We start from the raw sequence: 25721 nt of genomic DNA, 5'->3' as shown, positions 1-25721 counted from the left end.
AAAGATGACTTTTGTCTAGTGATCTGGAGACCATCTAAAATCTGAGTAACACGTTTAAGGGAAACTAACAGAAGGATGGGAAGTGGAAGGCCATGGAACTTGATATGCTTTCATATATCTTGAGATGCAAGACACTCTGGGTCAGTGCTGAAGAGACCACTTTGTATGTAGACACCTTTCCATCTCTAGAGATTCTGTGTGAACGTGTGCATTATGTCAACTGAGTACTTAGATGTTACAGCTATATGCAATTTATAAATAATTAGCTTGTAAATTACTTTGAAAATAAAAAGGACCAGCTAGCATTCAGAATTACAATATATTAAAAGCCTTTGGTATATATTATTATTTAATAATTGGCTTTTTAAGTCATAGTACTTTACAGCTGAAGAACTTCTGATCTTGAATCACTGGCATGAGTTTATTTAGAATGAAATGTTATTGGAGTGAAAATCAGATGCACATTACCTTTTCACAGTTATGTATGATTCATATTCATCTCCCTGGCCCTTTTTGGACCAACTCAGCTTTCCCTCAGGTCCCTACAGACTATGCAGATTCCTTTCACATATACAAGACTCTTGGTTAACCTGCCTGCCCAGTTTTCAGTTCCTTCCCTTCACCTAACTGCCTTCTGCAGGTGTTTCATATGAACCTGTGAGTTTATGGCCACCCTGAAGAGATTCAAGACTGCACGCTGGGTGATCAGTCTAAATCCTTTTAGGTGCAATGAAGTCATGTGATGCAGTGAGTGGTAGCCTTTGGATGTGTTTCTCACTGTACTTTTATCTACTATCATCAGTCTGTATACCTTGATGTCCACTAATTAAACTGTTTTCATCTCCTGACAGGCCTTGGTTCAGAGGAATTAAACTCCATGTAAGTAAATCCATTTACTATCACCAAAAGGCAAAGTTTTGGGAGAGGCAAAGAAGTTTTTAAACCTTTTCCACATCCTTTTTGAGCTTCGTGTATCTTCAAAGTCTAATGCCCTTAAACAAGCATTGACTTTCCAGAATTTCCATCACCATACGAGAATATTCTCCATCCTTCTCCTATGACATCCCTGCTCCCACCTAAACTCACCTCTTGCAGTGTCTTTGTGATTCTTTTATTGGAAAACCAAACTAAGCCATTCCTCTGTATGAGTGTTAATGTTTACTCTTCTTAGGCAGTAAACTAATGCTGCTATGGTCCAGTGACCTCCATGTTAACTCTAGGTGACATTTTTCTATTCCCTATTTGAAAGTCTTGGCTTCTATACTCTACTTTTGCATTTTTCTACCATTACATTGACCCAAACTTTAAATACTGAAGTTGCCTAGGGCTTGGTTCTGGGGCCACTTCTTTGTCACCCTCTATTTTTCAATTTGTCATCTTTATGGCAAGGACTCACAAAAGTTGTCTCCAGCTTAGATCTATTCCGCGATCTCCAACTCACATAGCCACTGCTTACAACGTTCAAAATTAAACTTTTGACTCCTATCTTTTCCACCTCCCAATCTATTTTCCATTTTAAGCTTTCCAATTTCAGTAATTGGCCCTAAAGCTAGGGAGTAGCCATCTTTCTGATTCATCTTCCATTCAATTCCTGAGGTGTACCAATTCTTTGACAATTCTAAAATATACCTCACACCTACCTTCTCTTCTCCATCATTAGCTTCCATCCTTCCAGGTAGGTCACTTCAACTCTTTACAGTGTCTCTCTCTGCCTCTACTCCAGCCTCCCTAGAATTCATCTCCTCCCTACACTGTAATCAAAGTAACGAAGATGTCATTCCCACTGCACTTAAAATCCAAAATCCCTACTACCATACCTCTTCCTCCCATGGACTCGAGGACAGACCCCTCTCCTTGTCTACCGTGCTACAAACATGCAAATTTTCTTCCAATATCTTTAGTTACTCACACCACAAGTTTTCTGCTTCAGCATCTTTGCACATGCTATACCCCCAGAATTCATTTTCTCGCCCCTTTGTACACCCAGCTCTCTCCCTGTAATCTCTAGAACACCTTTCCTAACTCCCATGCCTAAAGTAGATTCCTTTCTCATGTTTTCTATCTTGACCCTACATTTGTTGCTTTCACAGAATTACAAGTTTTTAGTTTTATATATTTTTTGAGACAGATTCTCGCTGTCACCCAGGCTGGAGTATAATGGTGTGATTATGGATCACTGAAGCCTCCACCTCCTGGGTTCAAGCTGTTCTCTCACCTCAGCCTCCCAAGTAGCTGGGATTACACGCATGTGCCACCACACTTGGCTAGCTTTTTTATTTTTATTTTTGTAGAGACAGATCCTGCCTATGTTGCCTAAGCTTGTCTCGAACTCCCGGGCTCAAGTGATCCACCCACCTTGGCTTCCCAGGCGTGAGCCACCATGCTGAGCTTCACAATTTTTTTTAAAAGGGGCTCTAATTATAACACACGCTTTACGAAAACAGGACTAACTCTGTCTCATCCACAATAGCTATATATCTATCCCCAAGGCCTCGTACATACTAGTGCTCAAAAATATGGAAATATCTTTAAAGAAGTTGACTGCGTGTAAGAAATGTAGGCTCTGTGGCAGGCTAGTATTAGAGGTCAGGTTTGAGTGACTGAAAAGCTGCAAGCCATAACTAATTTCATGAATTCACAGAGTATTTACTAAGTGTCCACTACCTGTCAGGTGTTCCAGGTAACAGAATCATGCTGACCTGCAAGTTGGTATACTGGGTAGACAAGCACTACCAACAGCACAGTAAATGCCAAGGCCAGGAAACACAGGGTGTAATGAAAGCACAAAGTACCCACACTAGGCTGGGGGGCCCAACACATAAGTTTTGATTTAAGAGTATGGCAGGAGTAAGATTGCCCCAGGAAGCAGGGGTAGCATAAACAAGGCCTCAAAGCACAGAGCACTGGCGGATGGTGTATGTGTTTTCTAGAACGGTCATTTCCCCCACATGGAGTTTTCCTTCTCCTTGGCTTTACCTTTTTTCAAATAGGGCTTCTATGTTACCCTAGGCTACACCTACCTAAGGACTGAAAACGTTATCTAGTCATCCCAGTTTCCTCCTGTAACATAATCAAAAGGTCTTACCTTACTAAGATCATGACTAAACATCTATATCCCGAAATTCAAGCAGTAAACTGGTATCCTTCCTGTAAATGCCTCAAAGATGGAACCTGATACCACCTAAAACTCTCATGTAAACCCAGAATTCTTACCATTCTTTCAAATTATTTCCCACCCTTGCCCAGTCTACCAGACACAGCAAATGACATAATTCTTTAAAAGCAAAAATGTTTAGCAACAAGCCAAGTCCCCACCCTATCCTCTTCTTTTCTTAAACCAACCAAAGTCTAACTGGAGTCATGCTTTTTGTCTCTGCCCTTACCCCCACCACCCCAATTACAGACATGGATATATACTCCTTTTAATTCCCATAATCACAGTTCTTGTCTAGGCGTCTAATATTTTCAGTTTCCTCATTTTCCATGCTGGCTTAATTGAAAGAAAAAAAAGGTATCCTCGAGGACCATTTGTTTGCATGGAACACAAACCAGTCAAACTAGTTTAAATAAAAGAGGGAATTTATTAGAAGAATACAGAGGTTCTTGCAGAGATTCCAACAGCTACAAGGGGTCAACAGCTAGAATCATGCCTTTCTGAAGGACAGAGTATGCTTTGATCACAAGCTTCTAATTCTGAGTTCTGCACCATCAGGAAGAGAATATCCTAGAGGACAGTTCTCCTTGTATACTGCATAAGGGACTAGAATGTGGATTCATTTCTGCTTGCTTTTTGTTCCTTATAGTTCTTTATGCTGGCCTCAAACTTGTCAAGCACATGTTGGCAGACATTCATGAGCTCATTCAGGCCTCTCTGAAATGGCTCAACAGCTGGAAGGGCACCTCGAGTCTGAATGCGTAAATTAATTTTGCTCTCTGAAGGATGGGTCGTAGTGTAACCACAAAATTCCACTTCCGGGTTCTTCATGATCATGTAACGCAGAGAATTTCCTAGGGTATGGTCCTCCTCGTGCAATACAAATGTCACACAGTGTCTATCTGTTCCAGCTGCCTGGACCATTTCCAGGGCTGTCTTCCTCTCGCCTTCAGCCATTGAGGTCTTCAATCCAGATATTTTTCTACACACATATTTTTTATAAAAATGAGATCATACTGAATATGGTTTTGTAACTAGCTTTTTTCATTTACTATATCACATTGCAACACGTTATCAATCTACTCCAGCTACACAGAACTATTTGCCTCTCATTTTCCTGCCTCCACAAACTCTATCAATAAATATTTAATTTATTGCCTCCGGTTTTTCCATGCTCCATTTGACCATCCACACTGGCCACAAGGGGAGCTTTCTTAGAAAAACACAAACTTAAGTGTTTGCAAAAATATTCTTTGGTAGAGTCACGAGCAAGGGATAAGATTGGAATAGGATGGGTCCTGCTAGAGGATGAAAATGGGGTTGAAAGGCATAGAAATCCCGATTGCTCCAGTATAAAAATAGAGGATACAGATGATCAATGTGCAGGCCCAAAATGGAATGCAGCTTCCATTTTGCAAGAGAAGGAAACTAGGAGAATGGAAGGTCCAGGAGTCAAGCAGGAGGGAGGATAAGAGCTCAGTACACAGAGGAGTGGCTTTAGGAGCAGTCTGCACAGAGAAGGAAAGTGAGCAGTAGTTACAGGGACACAGGCATCAGTACCGTCCTCAAGGAGGCAGGGGCCCGGGGCGTGATTTTACACGCTGCTGTTCTAATGGGGGTGGGCAGTTCGGGGACTTAACTCTGGTCTCCCAACTTGTCTTCCCTCCTTGATAGCTAGCGTACCTTTCAGCCTCTCATTTAAAACACATTCATGTCTCTTCCCCCTTCTCTCTCCACGCCTCTTCCCTGCGCCCGGAGTCAGGCCGGGGCTGCCAGGCCGGGCCGCGTGCCCCTCGGCCACCCGATCCCCTTGGGCGCGGCCCGCTTCGCCCGCCTACTCCTTGGCCATTACCTCTCCAGTTCCTGGTCCTCTTCCATCGTGGAGGCGGTTTCCGGGTCCTCAGGTGGTGCTAACGTATCGGGGGCTCTGCCCCATAGCTCGAGGCGTGGAGACGAAGCAGGAAGGAAGGACCGACCGACGGAAAGCGCGGAGGACGGAAGGAGAGAGGAGGAGCCGCAGCGGCGCGGCAGGGCCCAACGGCGGGGCGGGGCATGAGGCTCCGCCCCCAATCCCCGCCCCGACTCGGGGTCGGCCGTGGCTCACCGCCCCTTGGCTCACCTGGGCGCCCCAGCGAGGCCACCCGCCGCAGGAGGGGCAGAGGGTGGGGCCAGCGCCGCTTTACCCCGAGGCCCAGACCTGCCTGCGGGAGCCCCGGGTCAGCCCTGGTACCTTTCACCAGGTGATGGCGAAGTAGCGGGGCCTTACCTGACGCCCCCAAATCACTTAACTTCACAGTGGCAAGTCCGAAATAGGCCCGACTCCCCCACTGGGGCCGTGTCGACCCAGGGTGGCCCTTCCCAGGACCTCGGCCCTCCCGGGCCTTTCGTGGGACAACAGGCTTAGGCTCTAGTCGGTCAACACACCTTGGAAAGGGGGTCATGTGCGAGATGAGTCACAACAGAACACTAGGGTTGAAGGCGGTGTTTGACCCTGGAGCTTGCAGCTGCATTCTCAACTGGGTCAAAAAAGGGCAGGAAAGAAATGTCTTTCTCTTTTGAGGGAGCGAGAGTTTGGAAGAAAACTGTTTCCCACCTCATCCTTTCTTCGGTCCTAGAATTCCTTATACCCCCGGGGCGCGTCCTCTCCCGCAGTGGACGTCCTTTTCCCTTTACCCCCCGTGGCTCCTCAAACCTCCTCACCTGCGGAACCCGCCCTCACCTTTGTTCCCAGGTGCCCAGCCCCCGCCTCGGCAACCTTTCACCGCCTGGGCTCGCTCTCCGCCCTGCTCCCTGCGTCCCGGCCCTCGCCGCACTCCCTCAGGTGGGCTTACTCGCGAATCGCCCCTTCTTCTCCCCTGGCCGCCGGCCCCGACCCTGCCCTACTCCAGCTGCCCTGTGGTCTTGCGCACCTATGTTTCTGCTTCCCTGCGCCTCCTGTTCTCCTCCCCCACCCCTCCCCGCGATTCCCCTGGATGTCCACTCCCTCCCCAGCTGTGCCATTCCTGGCGGCTGCCGAGGGTGCGCGCAGGCACCTCGCCAGCGGGGCTTCCGCAGGAGAATCAGGCGGCCGGCGGGGACAGCCAGAGGCGGGTGGGGGAGGCAGGCAGCGAGGGCGGAGTGGTCTCACTCTAACCCGGGAGTGACGGTCCCTCTTCTGGCCCGCCTCCCGAGCTCTCGGATAGGCGGGGCCGCCCTCTGGCCCACCCCCTCCCGCCCTGTGCTGCTTCCGATTGGCCCGGGTGCGGGTTGGGCCGCTTGGCCTTGGCGCTGGCCCCCGGGAAGGCAGCAGGGGCGGTTGAGAAGTGAAGTCTTGGCCGGAGTTTGTTTCTTGCCAGGAAATCCGCGGCGGCTGCGGCGGCGGAGCGGAGCCGGGCTGGTTCTCCTCTGTCTCAGCGGGCTGCGGAGAGCTGGAGCTGGTGCCGGGCAGCGGCGCCGGGAGCCGGTGAGCGGCCCGGGCAGCCGCGCTTTCCCAGTGAGTAACTTTGCCCTGCCCGCCTCGCTGCGCGCCCTCTCGCCGGCTCCGGGCAGCCGCCTCAGGTGCGGGCGTCGGCGGGGTGTGGGGCAGCACCGCGCCCCGGGAGGCGGCCGGTGCGGCGCCGCAGCTCTCCCCGGAGCTCTGGTCCTCTGCGACTGTCCTCGCTTGCTCGGGCTGCAGGGCCAGCGTGGACTCGGGTGTGGGGCTGCTCCGGGAGGGAGAGTCGGAGCCCGGTGCCCACCCCCTGCAGGCGCCCAGGAGGCGGGCGGCCTCCGGCTGTTAGCATTTGCTGGTTCCGGCCACCGTGGTGCAGATCTTGGCGTCGTTTGCTTCTTAAGGGAAGGGAGAGGTGGGGTAAGTGTTTAAATTTCCTCTGTGTGTGTGTGTGTGTGTGTGTGTGTGTGTGTGTGTGTGTGTTGTTGGCAATGAGAGTGGCACTAGCTGCCTTTATCGGGTTTTGTTCCTCTGGAAAGGGATGGGGAGAGATCATTCCCTCCGCCCCAGCCTGTTGCCTATGAATTCTCACCCTTCTCTTTAGGCTGAAGATGGTGGGAGAGAGATTTGACATCTTCCAGGGAGTAATTTAAGAATACGGATCTTGCTTTGGAAGCAGTTGCACACAAAGCATCATTCGGGAAGTACATCACTCACTTTTCAAAGCTTTATGCCACGTTTTAAACGAGGACTTTTGACTCATGTAGTGTTTCTTCTGGTATTTCAGTTTAAGTTATTAGATCCAGGCGTTCGTTTATGCCAGGAACTAAAGTACACTCATGCATGGGCCTTGCTGTACATATTATGCTTTTTAAAGGCACAGAAATCCGAAACAAAGTTGAGTGAAAAGCGGTGGCGGTGCAGGAAGAGAAACACTTGTGAGCTCCAGCTTATTGGAACTGCCTTTAAGAATTTCACTATTCTTATGGCAATAGTACTTACTTGTAAATTGGCCTCCTTCCCAGGACAGATTTTGATATTTCTTTTTTATGTACTTCGATGCAGCACTGGTAAAGTTGGATCCCAGTAGACCAATTTTATTTACTTTACTAGATTTTATTCCCACCCCCACACCACTTTAGAAAATTGATTTTGGCAGGTGAAGAAGGAAGAAAGAATCTGGTATCCTTTTTGGCTTGTCAAAGCTTTCTTGAGCCATGAATAACAAAGTTTTGTCTTTTTAGCTTGTCCAAGTCCCACATGTGAGTTTTCCCATGGGGTAAAAGTAGGCGAAATGAAAACCAAAGTAGAATAACATTACTTTTAATTCCTCCACTTGTGTGTTACATTCTCCGTATATCTTGTTCCTCTTGTCTTCTCATTTTCTTTGAAATTTTTTCAGTATTTATTCATTTAGCCACTGTTTAAGTGCCTACTGCATGCCAGGCATTGATGGCAGGGGCTGGTTCTTGCCCAGAAGTTTTCTTGTTTGGAAACTGATCCTTTATTCCACTAGTTACCCTGAAGTAATTTGAACTTAAAAGAGGGAGCATTTCTGCCTAGAGACCTGTAAGAATAGGTGTCTCATAAGCACTTAGTCTTCAGATTGGTTTGGGATTTTGTACATTGTAGACAGGCGGCATGCAGACCACTTAAAAATAAATGCATGTATCTTAGGCTGTTGTATTCTGAACTTTGCACATGGGCTTGTCTGGCCGAAGGACCCAGTGGCCAAGGTGGAAGTAGTAGTCAGAGACATGTATACTATTCATTTCAGATCACTTGGCACCTTTTCTTGCTTACATTGGGCACTAAAATATTTACTGAATTGACTTGAACAGAAAAATGAAGGATTTTGTATACCAGATTAAGAAATTTGGACTTTATCCAGTCAGTGATAGTGAGCTGCTAATTTTAAGCAGGAGAATGTCATGATAACATTCGCATTCCAGAAAGCTATCTGCAGCGTCTGGAGTATGGTGGGCTTCCAGATGGGCGGTAACGACTAAGTTGGAGGCTGTTATGATGCAGGGGTTGAGTGCTCAGGGATTCTCTATTCAGATTAACTGGGGTAGAATCAGGCTCTGTCATACACTAAAAGCTCTTTGTTCCTTAGTTTTTTCATCTCAGAATTTGGGGGCTAGAACTTGACAAAACATGTATATTAGAATAGTGATTGCCACATAGTAAGGACTTAGTAAATGCTAGTGCGCTGGCAGTGGAAGGAGAAACGTGGCATTTAGGAAGTATGACTAGGAGACTGGACTAGGTAAGTGACTAGATAGACTTAAGGAGGAAAGGATGAATCCTGAGTTGTTTGACTTCAGGCATTGGCATGTACTAGTTAGCTGGCTGTGGAATTAAAATGGGGGTCAAATTCTAATTCTGTTACTTACCCTTAGAATTACTATCGTGACAGAACTTTGATTTCCTAACATTTGGGAAATGATCATCGTACCTGTTTAGCTGGGTTTGAGGAAATTACGCATGTAATGCCCTTGGCAGGGTACCTAGCATATTCCAAGTGCTTAGTAAATATTAGTTGTTCCTTTAGATGATGACATTAATGAGCTAGTGGAATGTTGGAGATGAGAAGGAGCAGGTAAAAACAATTAATGGTAGAGGTGTGGAAGGGAAGATAGTTGAGTTTTGGACCAATCTAAGGAGATGCTAAATGGATGGTTGAGCGATCCATGATGCAGTTGTTGAATAGTTGTGTCTCACAGGAGCTAGGAAGAGAAAAAAAAGAGTTCACAGAAAGCCTTAACGGATATGGTAAGCTTTATGGGAGATTTAGAGGAAGCGGAGGGTGAAGGAGTTCACAGTGGAGCAATGCCAGAAGTGTTGACGTTGAATATTAGGCATTTCTATCCTTAAAACACATTTTGGCCACCATCAAAGAAAGGAGGACTCCAGGCCCTTATAATCTGGTTGGCTCCGGCCTTCTCCCCCTCTTCTTTCTCTTTTCTCTGATTGCCACCCCAAAATTCAAATATTTTTAAATTTTTTTATGAAGAACTATTTAACTTTCACCCCATTACAAAGACAGAGGCAAAGCCTCTGAATTCTTGATAAAGATAGCTGGAAAGATAGGAATAGAAGTGTTGTGGAGGATAGGATGTAAGCATAGCTTATACGTTTAATCTTTCCAGCCTGGAGATTTAGGACTGATACTTTTAACGGTCACTTTCCCTTAGTGGAGAAATTAAGCAGGGAAAAATTATTTTTTCTCAAAAAAATAGGCCGAGTAGGAGAAATGAGGAATAGATACAAATGCAGAAAATAGGCAATAGGCAAGTAACATACTATAAAACAATCATTGTGTGTCTACTTTAAAAGCATATCACCTTCATATGTAAAACAAATGAGGGTTTTATTTTTCTTGAAGGGTAATCTTAGAATTCTTTTAAATAACAAATTGCTCTAAGGTATGCAATACGGGCCAGTGTAAAAAGTATTGATAGCCAAGTTTTGATGACCTGTATGTTATATAACATAAGATGTATTTGGCTCTAGTAAAGCTTCTGTGATCCTGTGAAATATATATTTGGTCTTTATCCCTGTTTCCTGGCATACAACTCCCAAATTCCTTGGAATCTGCAGAGTGCTAGTGTCTTTTTGTATGCTGATGAGTTGACTGAACTCAGCCCCTAGGTAGCTTCAAGATAGGCCCTGGTCACTGGAAAGGCTGGATTAGAGGGTTAGGACTGTCAGCCCCACCACCAACCTTCAGGGAGGGCAGAGGAGCTGAAGAGTAAGCTGATCATCAATGGCTAATGATTTAACCAACCAGACCTACATTATGAAGTCTTCATAAAAGGCCCAAGAGGACAGGGTTCAGAGAGCTTCTGGATAGCTGATCATGTGGAGGTTCCTGGAGGGTAGCATCCCCAGGGAGGGCATGAAAGCTCCTCCCCATAGAGTTGTTATTGTTAATCTGGTGTTGGCTGAGTATGTGGATACTCAAACTCATTAGGAACCATATGCTAAGAGGATGCATCTCTTCATCTTTATCCTTTCTGATATCTTTTATAATAAACTGGTAAGCCTAAGTAAGTGTATCCCTGAATTCTGTGCGCTGCTCTAGCAAATGAACCCAAAGAGGGGACATGGGAACCCCAAATTGAGGCCAGTCAGTCAGAATTTCCAGAGCCCTGCATGACTGGTATCTGGGAGAGGGGAGCAGTCTTAGAGACTGAGCCCTCAGCTTTGGGATCTGAGGGTATCTCCAGGTAGATAGTGTCAGAATTGAATTGAATTAGAGGATACCCACCTGGCATCCACTGCTTTGTGTATCGGGGTTGGGGGAAAACCCACATTTGGACACAGAAGTATTCTGTGTTGATGACTGTTGAGTAAGAGAATAGAAATAACACTTTTGAGTGTGTTTTTATTTCCTCTCAGTTTCCAAGGTTCTGTTAGCTATTACTTTGCTTTATAGATAAAAGTAAGGTAAGTCTGGGAAATATTTATACCTGTCACACCCTCTGCCATTGGGATTTCAGCTGCTAATCTGAAAGACTTAATTGTTTATTAGAACCTTTATCATTTAGACTAATAAATAATTACTGAACACATAAATGGGAGACCTTTACTTAAGTCTTATTTCAGTATTGTGGCTTTTTCTTTTGTAACCACCCAGTGGGTTCTTCTTGTCCATTGCCCAGAGATAGCCAATTTATCAAGGCAGGGGATTGCAATAGAGAAAAAATTTTGCACACATAGAGCTTGCTAAACAGAAGACTGGAATTTTAGTATTACCCATATCAGCCTACCTGCGCATTTGGGGGTTATTTTCAAAGGTAGTCTGGGGGATGGGGTAGGGGAGGCTAGGCAATGGGTGCTTGCTGCTAATTGGTTGGGGGCACAATCATAGCGGTGTGGGAAATGGTCCTCCTATGCTCGGAGTGGCTTCTGGGTGAGGCCACAGAAGTGGTCAGTGGGTCTAATAAAAACCCTGAACAGGTATCTCAAAAGGTCAATCTCAGGTTCTCCAGTACATTATCTCCAATACTCCTGTACGTTTTCTGCAGGAGTAATTGGGGAAGTTGTTTATCCTGTGACCTCTGGAATAGTGGTTGGCAATTGTTTATGTCTACACCTTAGCTGAATTCAGGCTCCTCTGTTGCCTAGACTGGTGGGCCTCATTAGCTTTACTTACAAAGACAGTTGAATTTTGGGGAAGGGCTCTTACCATTTAAACTATAAACTAAATGTCTCCCCAGATTATCTTGGTTTAAGCCCAGGAATAATTAAAGGCAGCTTGAAAGCTAAAGGCAAGATGATAAATGACTAAGATCTCCCTACTGCTATGTTTTCACTGATACAGTTTTTTGCAAGGTCAGTTTTCACTTCTGTGTGATCTTTAACATTTGAACTTTGACTTTCAGTTTCGTTGTATTTAACAAGTACCTAAGAAGTGCTGGACTTGGGTGGCACACACAAGATTGTCTCTGCCCTTGTAGAATTTAAAAATCTTAAAAGACATTCAGTCAAGGAGTTAATCATTTGCAGCAGGGTGACTGATGCCCTTGGCTCTTCAACCCTGGGTGACCTTTGCTTCCACTGTTTTTTCTTTGGAGACAGAGTCTTGCTCTGTCACCCAGGCTAGAGTACAGTGGCACGATCTCAGCTCACTGCAACCTCCACCTCCTGGGTTCAAGCAATTCTCCTGCCTCAGCCTCCTGGGTAGCTGGGATTACAGGCGCCTGCCAACATGCCCGGCTAATTTTTGTATTTTTAGTAGAGACAGGGTTTCATAATGTTGGCCAGGCTGGTGTCGAACTCTTGACCTCAGGTGAACTGTCCGCCTTGGCCTCCCTAAGTGCTGGGATTACAGCAGTGAACCACCATGCCTGGCATGCTTCCATTGTATTTTAACATTCATTTGGCACCTTGTTGTTCCCCTAAGTATTCCATGTTAGAAATCTTAAACTTAACATATCCTGTAGTCTGACACTGAGCTTAGAATGCTTTAGTATCCTCATGGAGTTTACAATCTAGAGGAGATTCAAGATAATATTCTGGATCTATTGGGTTAAATAAAATATTAAAAATAATTCAACCAGGTATGGTGGCTCATGCCTATAATCCCAGCACTTTGGGAGGCCGAGGTGGGCGGATCACCTGAGGTCAGGAGTTCAAGAGCAGCCTGGCCAACATAGTGAAACCCCATCTCTACTAAAAATACAAAATTTAGCAGGGTGTGGTGGCAAGTGCTTGTAATCCCAGCTACCAGGGAGGCTGAGGCTAGAGAATTGTCTGAACCGGGAGGCGGAGGTTGCAGTGAAACGAGATCACACCATTGCACTCCAGCCTGGGCTACAGAGCTAGACTCAGTCTCAAAAAATAAATAAATAAATAAATAGAATAATAATAATAATTCACTTGTTTCTGTTTATTTTTTAAACATGGCTACTGGTACATTTGAAATGACACATGTGGCTCACGTTATGTTTCTGTTGGATGGTGCTGGCTTACGGTATTGTCTGGGGTTATAAGGGGAACTACCCTAGTCTTTGCAGAGTTAGGTGTCGCTGAAGACTTCACTGAAGAAATTGTCCTTAAACAGATACCTGGCTGAGTAGGTATTACACAGGTAAACCCTCAGAGGAAGCAGTTGGAGGTGGATGGCACTTTGAGGGAGGGGGAGGAGGTGGATGAGAGAGAGCTAGAACCTTGGCAGGGGCTGAGGCCAAGGAGGTAGACCATGGGCTGATCATATGGGTCCTGTTTGACCCAGTGAGGGTTTTGTTCTTCATCACTCATAATTTATTCCAAAACCTCGTCATTACAAACCCTTTTATCCAACTCTACCTCTTCTATATAATCTACAAATAATCTGGTTATTTCATGGAGGAAATGAGACGATCTGCTGTGATTTCTCTAGGACTTTCTGTCTGTCCCCTTCCGAACTTTACCTTCTTAACTCTCAGCTCTGTTTTTCCAGATGTGCCCATTATCTCTTCAAGTTTTTCAGGAGAGGCTTTATTAATTAAGTCCCCTCTTTTTTATGTTTAATCTCTTTCTCCCTGCTTTCTTTTTTACAGCAGCCTATAAATATGCTCAATCTTTAACCTTATAAAATAAACACAGCTCCATTGACCTCACATTCCTCTCTAATTATTGTTCTTAAAGCATAACATTTTAAAAAATTCAGTATTTTAAAGCAGTATGTTCAAAATACGTTAACATTTCATCAGTATGAAATTATTAATGTGATTTGACATTCTTTTTTCCCATATTAAGTACTGAAATATGATGAAATGGTTTGTACTTACAGTATATCTCAGTTTGGATGCTGAATTTTCAGTGGTTGAAGTAAAATAAATCCTACCAAAGTAATGAATATTTAGCAGAATAATATTTTACATTGCTTCAGCTTCTTCTCTTTATTGTGACAAACACATAAAATTTACTGTCTTAACCATTTTTAAGTGTACGGTGTTAATTAAATATATTCACATTACAGTGAAACAGATCTCCGAAACTTTTTAATCTTGTGAAACTGAAGCTCTGTACCCATTAAACAACTTCCCATTTCCTCCTCTCCCCAGCGCCTGATAATCGCTCTTCCACTTTCTAAGAATTTGAATACTTTAGATATCGCATATAAATGAAATCATACAGTATATGTCTTTTTGTGTGTAACTTGCTTATTTCACTTAGCATGATGACATCAAGGTTCATCCATGTTGTAGCATGTGACAGAATTTCCTTCCTTTGTAAGGCTGAGTAATAGTCCATTGTAGACATACACCACATTTCGTTTATCTTTCAGTGGACATTTGGGTTGCTTCTACCTCTTGGCTATTGTGCATAGTGCTGCCGTGAGCGTGAGTGTACAAATGTCTCTTCGAGACTCTGCCTTGACTTCTTTTGGATGTGTACCCAGAAGTGGGATTGTTAGATCATATGGTAGTCAGACTTTTTGAGGAAACTTCATACTGTTTTTCCTTGCGATTGCACTGTTTTACAATCTGACCAACCATGCAAAAGGATTCCAGTTTATCTACATGCTCTTTGTTCTCACCAGTACTTGTTCTTTTCTGTTTTAATAGTAGCCGTATTAATGAATATGAGGTGATATCTTGTTGTGGTTTTGATTTGCATTTTTCTGGGATTAGCAATGAACTTCTTATATGCTTTCTGTATCATTTTTGGAGAAATGTCATTTCATATCCTTGACCCTTAAAAAATTTTTTAAATTCTGATTGTTTTGTTGTTGAGATGTAGGAGTTCTTCACATATTCTGGTTATTAACCCCTTATCAGATAGGCTTTGCAAATATTTTCTTCTATTCTTTTCATTCTGTTGATGTGTCCTTTGATGTGCAAAGTTTTTAATTTTGATGTGGTCATATTCAAGAAATCCTTGCCAAATCCAGTGTCATGAAGCTTTTCCCTTATGTTTTCTTCTAGGAGTTTTATAGTTTTAAGTTTTACATTTAGGTTTTCAGTCCATTTTGAGGCAGTTTTTGTATATGGTGTAAGATAAGGGTTCAAACAAAATATTTTAAACATATTGCTGAGTCCTTGCTTATAGCAAAGAGAGGGAAAGATCTGAAATACATGGAATGGTTTTCAGTTGGGGGGATTGATACCAGTTATTGGGCCAAAATACAGTTCTCAACTGCTTCATAGCATATCCTAGTGTGAATTTCTCTGCTCTTTTTATTTCTTATAGTTGCGAGATGCCAGTTTGGAAACAGTCGATAGTCTGGGGAAAGCAGACCATTATGTTTTAAATTGTTTATTTGTAATATGACATTCTTTGTCTTCAAAGAGAATCTCTCTGGGCCCGGCATGGTGGCTCACGCCTGTAATCCCAGCACTTTGGGAGGCCAAGGTGGGCAGATCACCTGAGGTCAGGAGTTCAAGACCAGCCTGGTCAACATGACAACCCCATTACAAAAATTAGCTGAGCTTGGTGGTACATGTCTGTAATCTCAGCTAATTGGGAGGCTGAGGCAGGAGAAATACTTGAACCTGAGAGGCAGAGGTTGCAGTGAGCCAAGATCATGCCAGCGAACTCCAGCCTGGGCGACAGAGCAAGACTCTGTCCCCCACACCAAACCAAACAAAACAAAACAAAAAACCCTAAAATAAATTGCTTTGCAAGTATGCTAGGATTTTTGGAAGGATATCTTTGGACAATAAAGCTTAATGTTCTTAAAAGTAATATTTTAAATTTAATTTAAAAATTAGCAGTACCTCAATTTTAAAGAATGTTTTTCTATTTGGTAACTTGGGGGATTAAGCAGCATATCTGTTTGATTTACCTTATTTTATACATTATGAAATACATGAAGATATAAGGGATACATGTGATTTTCATTTTTAAAATCACACTGTATATTTTTAAAATTAATACATGCTTAATGTAGAAAATGCAGGAAATCATGAACTATGCAGAGAATAAACATTTCTTATAATCCCACCATTTATCATTCTTTTAAAATAATTTTTTTCAACAAATATTTGATGCCTATACTGTGCCGTGTATCATTCTAGAGATTTGGGATAGAAAAGTGAATTATAGAAGTTCTTGTTCTCAGAAATCTATTCTAGTTAGATTATAGTTTCAGTACAGTTACTCTACTTTGATAAAAAATGTATTTAGATGATAAAAGCATACAGTCTTGTGACAAGGCAAAATAAAAATTTATTAGAAGTTATGAGTAAAGAATAGTTTCAAGCAAAAATAAATTTCAGCGTTTTCATGACTGTGCAGGTCCCAAGATAGCTGAATACATATATGTCTTATTTTCCTACTGGGTGTTTATCAAATGCCTGTTATGTGCCAGGCACTGTTCTACATGGTGAGACTATAGCAGTGAGCAAGACAGGTGGGATCTCTGTTCTCATAGAGTTTACATGCTGGGGGTAGGAAGAGAAACAACAGTAAATAGGTAAGCAATTAATGAAAAGGATAATGACAGATACCAGGAGGAAAATTAGATGCTGTGATTAGATCTCAATGGTCTGTTATGCTGGTTACTAGAATCTGCAGCTGGTCTCCAGATTTCCTTTTAGCTATTTGTCTCTTCACCAGGGAAACTTAAATAGTACTGCCCAAAGAAATCGAACAGTGTTATCTTTGCTTCCTGCCCTTTTGTACCCTCTCCTGGAGGTTTCCCAGTCAGTGAAATGGTTAAATAGTGAAAACTGGAAATAATTAAGAGTCAAAACAAGGCATATACAAAATTATTTCTCAGATAAGTTGGACTTTCAGGAAGCTGGGAGTTTGTTGAGTTTTTACACACTTGAGTTTGTACCTTTCAGTATTTCAACCGTACTTTATGTTTGTATGTTCTGAATTAAGAAAAACAAAATACTGGCTGGGCACGGTGGCTCATGCCTGTAATCCCAGCACTTTGGGAGGCCAAGGCGGGCGGATCATGAGGTCAAGCGATCGAGACCATCCTGGCCAACATGGTGAAACCCCATCTCTACTAAAAATACAAAATTAGCTGGGCTTGGTGGCATGCACCTATAGTCACAGCTACTTGGGAGGCTGAGGCAGGAGAATCACTTGAACCTGGGAGGCCAAGGTTGCAGTGAGCTGAGATCTCACCACTGCACTCCAGCCTGACGATAGAGCGAGTCTCAGTCTCAAAAACAGAAAAAGAAAAGAAAAGCAAAACCCTGCCAGTTATTAGGAGATGGAAAAAGAGAATATAATTTTATCACTCTGTGGAATTTGCAGTTTTATTTTGAAGTTTTTCACATCTCCTTTAAAAATTATCATCTATGTCACCTTATAAAGAACTCTTAGTTTGTAACTGAGCTTGTTAGACAGTATTTACAATTGATGTGTAAGACTTTAGTGCCCTGCTTTCTTTGGTACGTAAGAATTTGGAGTGTACCCATGACTCATCAGTTGATGTTGTGGTGTGTTTTTAGAAACTAGGAATGCTCTAGTAGATTTCCCTTAAGTAGCAGTAGAGGAAGTAAATACAAGAAAACACCAATTTGTCTGTTTCTGTGCTGGTGTGATTACAGCTGAATATTATTGATTCTTAAAAATGAGTTATAACACTGGACATTTCAAAAAGCTTGAATAGAATATATATAAACTAAGTGTCTTGCAAAAAGATTCTTAAAGGTAACAATATCTTAACGTTTCTCCCATTTTTATGATAGGCAATAACATTGCAACTAAATATGAGACTTAATATTTAGGTTCATGCTTTACTTATTTACTTTTGAAACACAAATGAAGCAGTAAGGAAAAAGCATTATCTTAGGCATGCAACTTCATTTTTAATGCTCCATAAAATTGTTATTTTTGATGTGAAGATCTTTTTTGTGTACTTTTTTATTTTTAATCATGTATGTAAGGACCAAGCTTGATTAGTTTCTCATTTCTACTTTATTTCTTTTTGTGCATGCTCCCTTGTTCCTGCCATAAATATACTTCCATACGCAGGAAAGTGTATCTGTTCAGATAGATACTTCATGAAAAACAAGCCTGAGGTGAGCTCTTCACCCCAGCTACCTGGTTCACCTAGAGTTGGCTGCTATTAGGTTTTTTGTATATCTTTCCAGGCACATTTTGTATGTATAAACTCATGTGTGTATCTATATATTAATACATAGATATTTTAAAACTCATACTGTTCTGTATTATGATTTACTTTGCGAATTTTTTTTGAAATTTAACTTGGTCACCTTTTGTTTGCTGATTCCACCTTAATGATGTTACCTTAAGGAAAGTGTATATCTCTTGAAAGACGTGGACATTATCATACAGAGGTTTTCTTTGTTGGTTATGATTCTGGGCAAAATGATTATTTGAGCCTTTTTTTGAGCTTTTTTTCTTTTGAGCTATAAATCATGACCCTGTTGTTTAATCCTTTTTCAAGGGAATGCTGAACACAATAAAAATTAATTTGGGCATCTTCATCATAACTTAAAATAGGATATTTACCAGGTGGCTTTGGTGTAGCAAATGTAGCACAACCATGGACTAAAACCTATTTGATACACTAATTCTGCTTAAAAGCTTAGTTACTAGGGAATTTTATAGTATAAATTGTGCTTAATTAAAAATTATTTGTTTAACACATCTGTTTGCTAATTGGAAAGATCTTTGTGCATTTGACGGTGTTCATCAAGTCTGCAGGTTGCCCCTTTACAATTTTAATGTTGTAGTGGACACTCTTAGACTAGCTTTCATTTTGAGGATTGTCAGGTGCATCCATCTTGTTCTTCTAAAAAGGGCTGTGGGAAGGTGGTCTTTTCCTTGAGTTCAATTAGAATATAATGTTAGATCTAGAGGGGAGAAAAGGTAAATTGTTTTCAGTAATTAATGAGTATTGCCATAGGTTTTAATATTTTCAGTGTTACATTGCTTTTCTTCCTGTTGTGAAATTTAAGTGGACAGAATTGTGCAACTGCCAATATTAATCATTATAATAACTGCCGTATGTATGACTGCTCTGTGGCTCTCTCTGAGTTAGGAACTTTAAGTTTAATTCAGTAGTTAATTGTCATAGTAATCCTGTAAGGTTGATATTTTGCATTTAAGGACTGGAGCTCAGAAAATTTCAGAGGTAATACACAATTTGGACAAGATAATATGATTACGTATGATTGGAAACCAGACTTTGATCTAAAAGCTGTCTTACTCTTTACTGTACTAGGGTTATATGAAAAGTTAAAGTTTGGATAGAATCATAATTATTTTTTTTCTTCTTGCTCAAAAGGACTTTAAAGATCATTTTAGTTTAACCTACATAGCTGGCCAATGAAGAGATAGGTTCCAAGTATAAATGGCCACAGTCATGTTCTTAGACTCATAATGAGATAACTTTTCAATAGAACATCAGAGGAATTGTTTTGTTTTAATGCAGTTGAATGCTTTTATAGAAACCATGGTTTCAGTTTTTTTTTTTTTTTTGAAACAGAGTCTCACTCTGTTGCCCAGCCTGGAGTGCAGCGGCACAATCTTGGCTCACTGCTACCTCCACCTCCTGGGTTCAAGTGATTCTCCTGCCTCAGTCTCCCGAGTAGCTGGGATTACACTACCACACCCAGCTAATTTTTGTATTTTAGTAGAGACAGGGTTTCACCATGTTGGCCAGGCTGGTCTTGAACTAACCTCGTGATCTGCCCACCTTGGCCTCCCAAAGTGCTACAGGCGTGAGCCACTATGCCCCGCCCATGGTTTCAGTTTTAAAGGCTGAAAAACTTGTTGTTTGCGTTATCTATCTCTGTCCACCTGTCTGTCAGCCTGTCTGCTATTCATCTCTCTATTAAAACCAGAGAAAGGAATAGTTACATTCTTTATATACTGCTTCAACTTCTTTTTGGTTACTGGTCTTTAAGCTTACGTAGTGAAATGTTTGGAAGGGTAAGGGTGTTAAAGAGTAATTGCAGAGACTGGACCCGGAAAAAGCATATAATTACTCTGACTTTTGTAATGGGCTATCAGCAAGAACTAATTTTATTAAACCCTTCTTGTGGTGATACTTATCTAGTGAGATGTTTACCTGCATGGTTCTGTGTATTCACTCATATGGTGTTTTCTTCAGAAAAAGTCTATTTTTTCCTCCACTAAAATTCAGTAGGTCAGCATTAAAAGACAGGTGAAGAAAAAATAAATAAATAGGAATAATTTAATAATAATACAATTCAATAGGAAATGGCGGTTTAGGAACAAGCATAAGAAAAGAGATTGTGAAAAAAAAAGACTAACATCTTTGTTTCAACCCTTTGAGCCATAGATTTCTTTCTTTCTTTTTTAAGTTTAATTTGGAATAGTAGAATTTTTTACTTTTTACATTATAAAATAATTATATGGTAGAACATTTGGTAATAGACATGGAAAATCTGGACAACAGACAAGAGTAAGAAAAAAGTGTAATCTCTTCTACCAAATATGTCATATCTCCATAATTTAGAGATATCTTGCTCCCATTCCTAGTGGTTGGGCACTCTTCCATTCGATAGTGAAACTTACAATGGGTGAAATTTGAGATTTTCTTTGGAGTGTCAAAGGACTTCCACTAATCCCTCCATATTCTTATTCTGTACCCTCTGTTTCTTCGATCACCCATAATGTGCTTGATAGCTGAGGAGCCATTTGCATGGAGTGTGCTGCTGACTCTGCCCAGTGTGTGGATCTGCTGGCCATTCCTGTTCTCCTCATCTGAGAGGTTACCATAGAATAGCATGGAGAGAGTTTGTGTTCATTTTATACCGTGATTTTTTTTTAACATACTTTTTAAGTAAGGAAAACGTTTCAGAAAAACAGCAAAACAAATTGTTGCATTGCAGAGTGGTATGAATAAGATAGGTATGTGTTAAAATGGCAGTTGGACATCTACTTTTTGGTGGAGGGAATACGTAATAGTCATTTTTTCACCAATTTGAAGTTTGTCATTGTAAGGTACAATGACATTAAGGCAGTTGGGAAGCATTTCTTAAAACTTTGTGGCCCATTGTTGACATTTGTGTAGAAGAAAAGTCAACAATAAATATGTAGAGATTGGCTGCCCCTTGATAGGTAAGGGACTGCATAAAAAATGGGATCTGGCCCTGAAATTGTTTATGTATTCAGGCACCACTATGGCTTCCCTAAGCTGCTATTGTTAGTATTTCTTTGTCATCAGCAGATGTCTGTTTGCTGATTTGGACTGTCACCTGCTGAGTTCTATAATGGTATCGATTACATAAGCATATTTTATTGAAAAATGTCATAATATATCCAGGAGTGATTTGCTTGTTTCTAGGATGGTTGTGCTGCTTTTACAGGCTAATTCAGAATGTGCAATTGTACCAAGGTGTATTGTTTTTATTTTAAGGAGTGGCATCAGATGCTATTCTTGGTGCCCCAGAACTTAATTAAAGGACATAGTTTCAAGATGGAATTATGTTAGAAAAGGTGACTAAATCTTTTACTATAGCAAATGAGATTAGATTTTAAAGGGAGACATTGACAGTGTTCTTTTTTAACAAATATCTTTCAATTTCTGTTATTGATCTAAATTGTAGGTTGAGCCATAAATTGTTGATATTATTAAGTAGTAAGAGCTAGAAAGAAAAGTTAGTATTTTGATACCAGTTTCCTAAGCAACAGTGCTAATATTTGACAGTGTAATTATTTCATGAGACACTGAATGAAAGTGTAGTTTCAATCATGTGACTTCTTGAAAGTAGAAAAACGTTTACCTATAAGTTATATATAAAATTTATAGTATTGTAATTTTTCTTAATATTGCCCTGTATCTTTTGTACCTCAATTGTTTTTGTGCTGTATCTTACAAATGATTCAACTCAAAAGTAATTAAAATGTTAGTTGATCACACGTAACACAATGGCTAAAATTTGAAAGACTGACAGCATCAAATGTTGACAAAGGATATGGAACAACCAAAGCTTATACATTCTCGTTAGGGAAGTCAAATGGTACAACCACTTTGGGAAAGGTATGGTGATTACTTATAAAACTAAGCATCTATTTTCCCTGGGACTCAACCCTTCTCTTAGGTATTTACCCAAGAGAAATGAAAACATATGTACATAGAAGTTCTTGTTGGTAATCACCCAAAACTGGAAACAGCTTAGTTGTCCATCAGTAAGGGACATGATACAGTGAGATACTGCCAAGTAATGGAAAGAAACAGATTACTGATATATACCACAGCATAGGTATATCTCAAAAACATGCTGAGTAAGAGAAGCTGTACCCAAAAGAGTACATACTCTATGTTCCCATTTAGGTGATACTCTAGAATAGTCAAAACTAATTTATGATGGAAAGAATATCAGACCAGGGATTTCCTCTAGAGGTAATGGGGATTGAGATTGGCTGAGAAGGGCATTAACAAAACCTGGAGTGATGATTCTATTCTGTATCTTAACAGGGATTTGTGTTCCATAGTTGTAGTATTTATCAAAAGCTTAATTAATGTACCTTTAAGATTTGTGCATTTTACTTGGTATGGTGGTACATGCCTGTAATCCCAGCTACTTGGGAGACTGAAGTGGGATGATTGCTTGAGTCCCTAAGTTCAAGACCAGCCTGGGCAACATGGCGAAATGAGGTTTTTTTTTAAAAAAAAAAAAATAAATTTGCAGTTACTTGTTTTTGTATATAAATTCTACCTCAAAAGCTAAATGTAAACAAATAGGGAACTTCAGTTGATATGCATACTGTCATATTTAGAGAGAAGTGTACTGACTTACACAATTTACTTTGAAGAGCATGAAGTGATAAGGAAGGATGAGGAGTTATGTGACAAAGCACATACAGTTAAATCTTCACGGTAGACTTGTACAAGTGTTTACTCTGAAAATGTTGAACTTTTCAATATGTTTGAAAATGTTCATAGTAAATTGTTGGGAAAGCCAGGTGTAATGGTTCACACCTGTAATCCCAGCTACTTTGGGAGGCTGAGGTGGGAGGATTGCTTGAGCCCAGAGGTTCAAGACTGCAGTGAGCTGTGATTATGCCACTCCACTCCACCCTGGATGATAGAACTGAGTTCGTGTCTCTAAAAATAAATAAAAATTTTAAAAATTTTTTGGGAAAATATTAATTGATAATAGAACTTTTCATTGTCTGTTCATGCATGATGTATTCTTTTACAAACTTTATTTTGTTCCTCTTTGCTTCAGTGATATTTATCTATGAGCTTGTGGCTGACAATTTTTGAGAACTTAACTATACTGTTAATTATACCAAATCATAGCCTTATTGGAGGAGTTAAAATTTAGAGAAGTATCATTCCAGTTTATTAATGTAATGGTCTTTCTTTGGGGATGTTATCAGTTTTCTCAGCAATGTCTGCAGATAGAGTGTTATAAATCATGTGGCTTCTGTGGAATTGTATCACATGTTGCTTATATAATGCCTTTCTTCTTTTTTCTTTAATGATGGGGAAGAGGGAGAGAACAGTAAACATTTCTTAATTTCAGGTACTGCTGAATGTGGACTTTGGAATTAGATGGACCGGAGTTTGAATCCCATCCCAATCACTGATAGCCTAGTTGTTTTTAACCCCTTGGATCCCCATTTTCCTCATCCATAAAATGGTAATGATGATGGTAACTACTTCATAGGTTTTGTTGGAAAGGTTAAATGAAATACTGCTTGCAAAGAAGTTAGTACAGTATCCAGCATGTAGTAATAGTAAGTAAATTGAGCTATGAAGAAATAGTTAAATCACTGGAAATGGACTTTTTTTTTTTTTTTAAATTTGAGACAGAGTTTCGCTCTTGTTACCCAGGCTGGAGTGCAATGGCGCGATCTCGGCTCACCACAACCTCTGACTCCTGGGTTCAGGCAATTCTCCTGCCTCAGCCTCCTGAGTAGCTGGGATTACAGGCACGCACCACTGTGCCCAGCTAATTTTTGTATTTTTAGTAGAGACAGGGTTTCACCATGTTGACTGGGATGGGCTTGATCTCTTGACCTTGTGATCCACCTGCTTCGGCCTCCCAAAGTGCTGGGATTACAGGCGTGAGCCACCGTGCCTGGCCCTGGAAATGGACTTTTTAAGACTCTTCCAGGTTGTTTATCAAACGAAACAATCAAGTAATATGCTTAAAGGAAGATAAGGCATACATCGGGCTTAATCAGTGTTAAGCCACTTTATTTAGTCTGTGTAATTCTGAGGAAGTTGACTTGATGCCATGTTGCAGAAGTGACCCAGGTCTGGCTCATTAAAGCATCACATGTCCCTGGTTATCGCGATTGTTCAGCATAGGTACATGACCAAGCCAACCATTCGAAATAGGAAGATGTAATTCTGGAGCATTTGTTGGCAATATTGTGGAAGCAAAACAAGGAGTCTGCTCCTAAAACTGCTGGGAACTAGCTGCCCCATAAAGCCTGAGAATGAACCCACTTCAGAGGAAGCAGAGTTGGGAGAAAGCCCCGAGTTAGTCATACCTTTATCTTATTTTATACTTAAGCCGGTGTCCTTAAGGTTTTACACCATTTGCAGCTGAAAGAATTCTACACACAGTTGCTTATGCAGTATATTATATATTAGTGTTTTTTTTTTACCGATTTCTTTACTAATTCTACAGTTATATTTCTGTATCATATATACTTTGCTTGTATAGTGATTAATCTACTGATTAGATTTTATGTTCTTTGAGGAAGCGACTTACTCCTGATATTCATGCTTTTCATCCCCATTGGAATATCTGTACCCATGTTGTCCAATACAAGACACCAGCCTTATGATGACACTGGGTTTGAAATGTGGCTACTCCCAACTGAAATGTGATGTGAGTATAAAATGTACACTGGATTTCAAAAACCTAATATGACAAAAGAATGTGAGATTTCTTGATCATTTTGTGTCATTGGCTAATAAATATCTTTGTACTAGACTAACCTTTGTGAACTCTCCAAAGTAACCCTATCCCGCAGTGCAGTGTCTGGCATGCAGCAGATCACCAGCACATATCTGTTGAATGAATCATGAATTTTCTGGTACCTAGCAGATGCCTGTTATGTGCCATGCTGGTTAAATGGTAGGGGAGAACAAGATAAAGTATTTTTTTAAAATGTATTTTGCTTTACTCTTAGGTTTTCTTCAGCTAGGCTGTTTCCATGGAAACAGCAACCCAAAGATTTTTAGGATTGGTGTAATGCTCTTTGGGTGATGTTTGCTGCTATTGTTAACCAAGACCCCCAAGTTTAAGTGTTAGATGAATGTTTCTTGAGTTTGAGATCCAAAATGTGAAAGTTTGATTCTAATCTAATTTAGTAAAAGTTGCTAAATATTTCCTTTTTTTAATGAGATGTCATGTGCTGTTGCCCAGGCTGTAGTGCAGTGGTATGATCTCGGCTCACTGCAACTTCTGGTTCCCAGATTCAAGCAATTCTCCTCCCTCAGTGTCCCGAGTAGCTGGGATTACAGGCACGCGTCACCATGCTTGGCTAATTTTGTATTTTTAGTAGAGATGGGGTTTCACCATGTTGTCCAGGCTGCCCTCGAACTCCTGACCTGATGATCCTCACACCTCAGCCTCCCAAAGTGCTGTGATTACAGGTGTGAGCCATCGCGCCTGGCCCAGTATTTGCCTTTTTGGGGTACCTTTTTAAGTTCTTTCCTTCCTTTAAAATAATTTGCAGGACAGTAAAAGAGTTGCCAAAGTACAGGTGCCGTTCTGTTCCTACAAGATACCTTTGTTG

General features: G+C 41.2%; 4 protein-coding genes across 6 annotated transcripts in view; 2 read left to right on the top strand and 2 right to left on the bottom strand.

Moving 5' to 3' along the window:
- The window catches only part of LOC100894590 (protein POLR1D), a 44554-nt gene extending 39430 nt beyond the window's left edge, over positions 1 to 5124 (bottom strand). Inside the window, exons 1-2 of one of the 2 annotated variants that reach the window (XM_035302419.3) lie at positions 5007 to 5124; positions 1641 to 1751 (exon numbers count right to left, since the gene is read on the bottom strand). In XM_035302419.3, coding sequence (XP_035158310.3) covers positions 1641 to 1657 — 17 coding nt within the window. In that variant the 5' untranslated portion in view covers positions 1658 to 1751; positions 5007 to 5124. The remainder of the gene's footprint in view (positions 1 to 1640; positions 1752 to 5006) is intronic. The other variant, XM_008998060.5, reaches the window with a different exon arrangement.
- Positions 3562 to 5124, bottom strand: POLR1D (RNA polymerase I and III subunit D). The gene is made up of 2 exons (XM_002748912.7): positions 5007 to 5124; positions 3562 to 4136 (listed from the first exon to the last, which is right to left on the bottom strand). Exons 1-2 carry the CDS (start codon positions 5030 to 5032, stop codon positions 3761 to 3763), a joined length of 402 nt encoding a protein of 133 aa, XP_002748958.1. The 5' UTR covers positions 5033 to 5124; the 3' UTR covers positions 3562 to 3760.
- Positions 5125 to 5216: 92 nt separating this feature from the next.
- On the top strand, positions 5217 to 24808 carry LOC144582762 (uncharacterized). The gene is made up of 2 exons (XM_078375221.1): positions 5217 to 6983; positions 24677 to 24808. The coding sequence occupies exons 1-2, from the start codon at positions 5697 to 5699 to the stop codon at positions 24692 to 24694; spliced, it is 1305 nt and encodes a 434-aa protein (XP_078231347.1). The 5' UTR covers positions 5217 to 5696; the 3' UTR covers positions 24695 to 24808.
- The window catches only part of LNX2 (ligand of numb-protein X 2), a 76852-nt gene continuing 57038 nt past the window's right edge, over positions 5908 to 25721 (top strand). Inside the window, exons 1-3 of one of the 2 annotated variants that reach the window (XM_017973013.5) lie at positions 6431 to 6626; positions 23489 to 23605; positions 24681 to 24808. The gene's annotated coding sequence lies outside the window, so the exon portion shown is untranslated. Of the gene's footprint in view, positions 5976 to 6430; positions 6627 to 23488; positions 23606 to 24680; positions 24809 to 25721 lie in introns of those variants that run through there. The other variant, XM_078375220.1, reaches the window with a different exon arrangement.

This window comes from Callithrix jacchus, chromosome 5 (genome assembly GCF_049354715.1).
Source record: "Callithrix jacchus isolate 240 chromosome 5, calJac240_pri, whole genome shotgun sequence".
Taxonomy (NCBI): Eukaryota; Metazoa; Chordata; class Mammalia; order Primates; family Cebidae; genus Callithrix; species Callithrix jacchus.
This window is presented reverse-complemented; position numbering and strand designations above follow the sequence as displayed.

Bases quoted from the DNA above. Each gene is read 5' to 3' on its own strand.
- POLR1D (XM_002748912.7), bottom strand. From the start codon at position 5,032: ATGGAAGAGGACCAGGAACTGGAGAG. The intron at 4,137-5,006 runs GTAATGGCCAAG...ATATGTGTGTAG, and splicing joins GAGGACCAGGAACTGGAGAG to AAAAATATCTGGATTGAAGA.
- LOC144582762 (XM_078375221.1), top strand. From the start codon at position 5,697: ATGTCTTTCTCTTTTGAGGGAGCGAGAGTTTGGAAGAAAACTGTTTCC.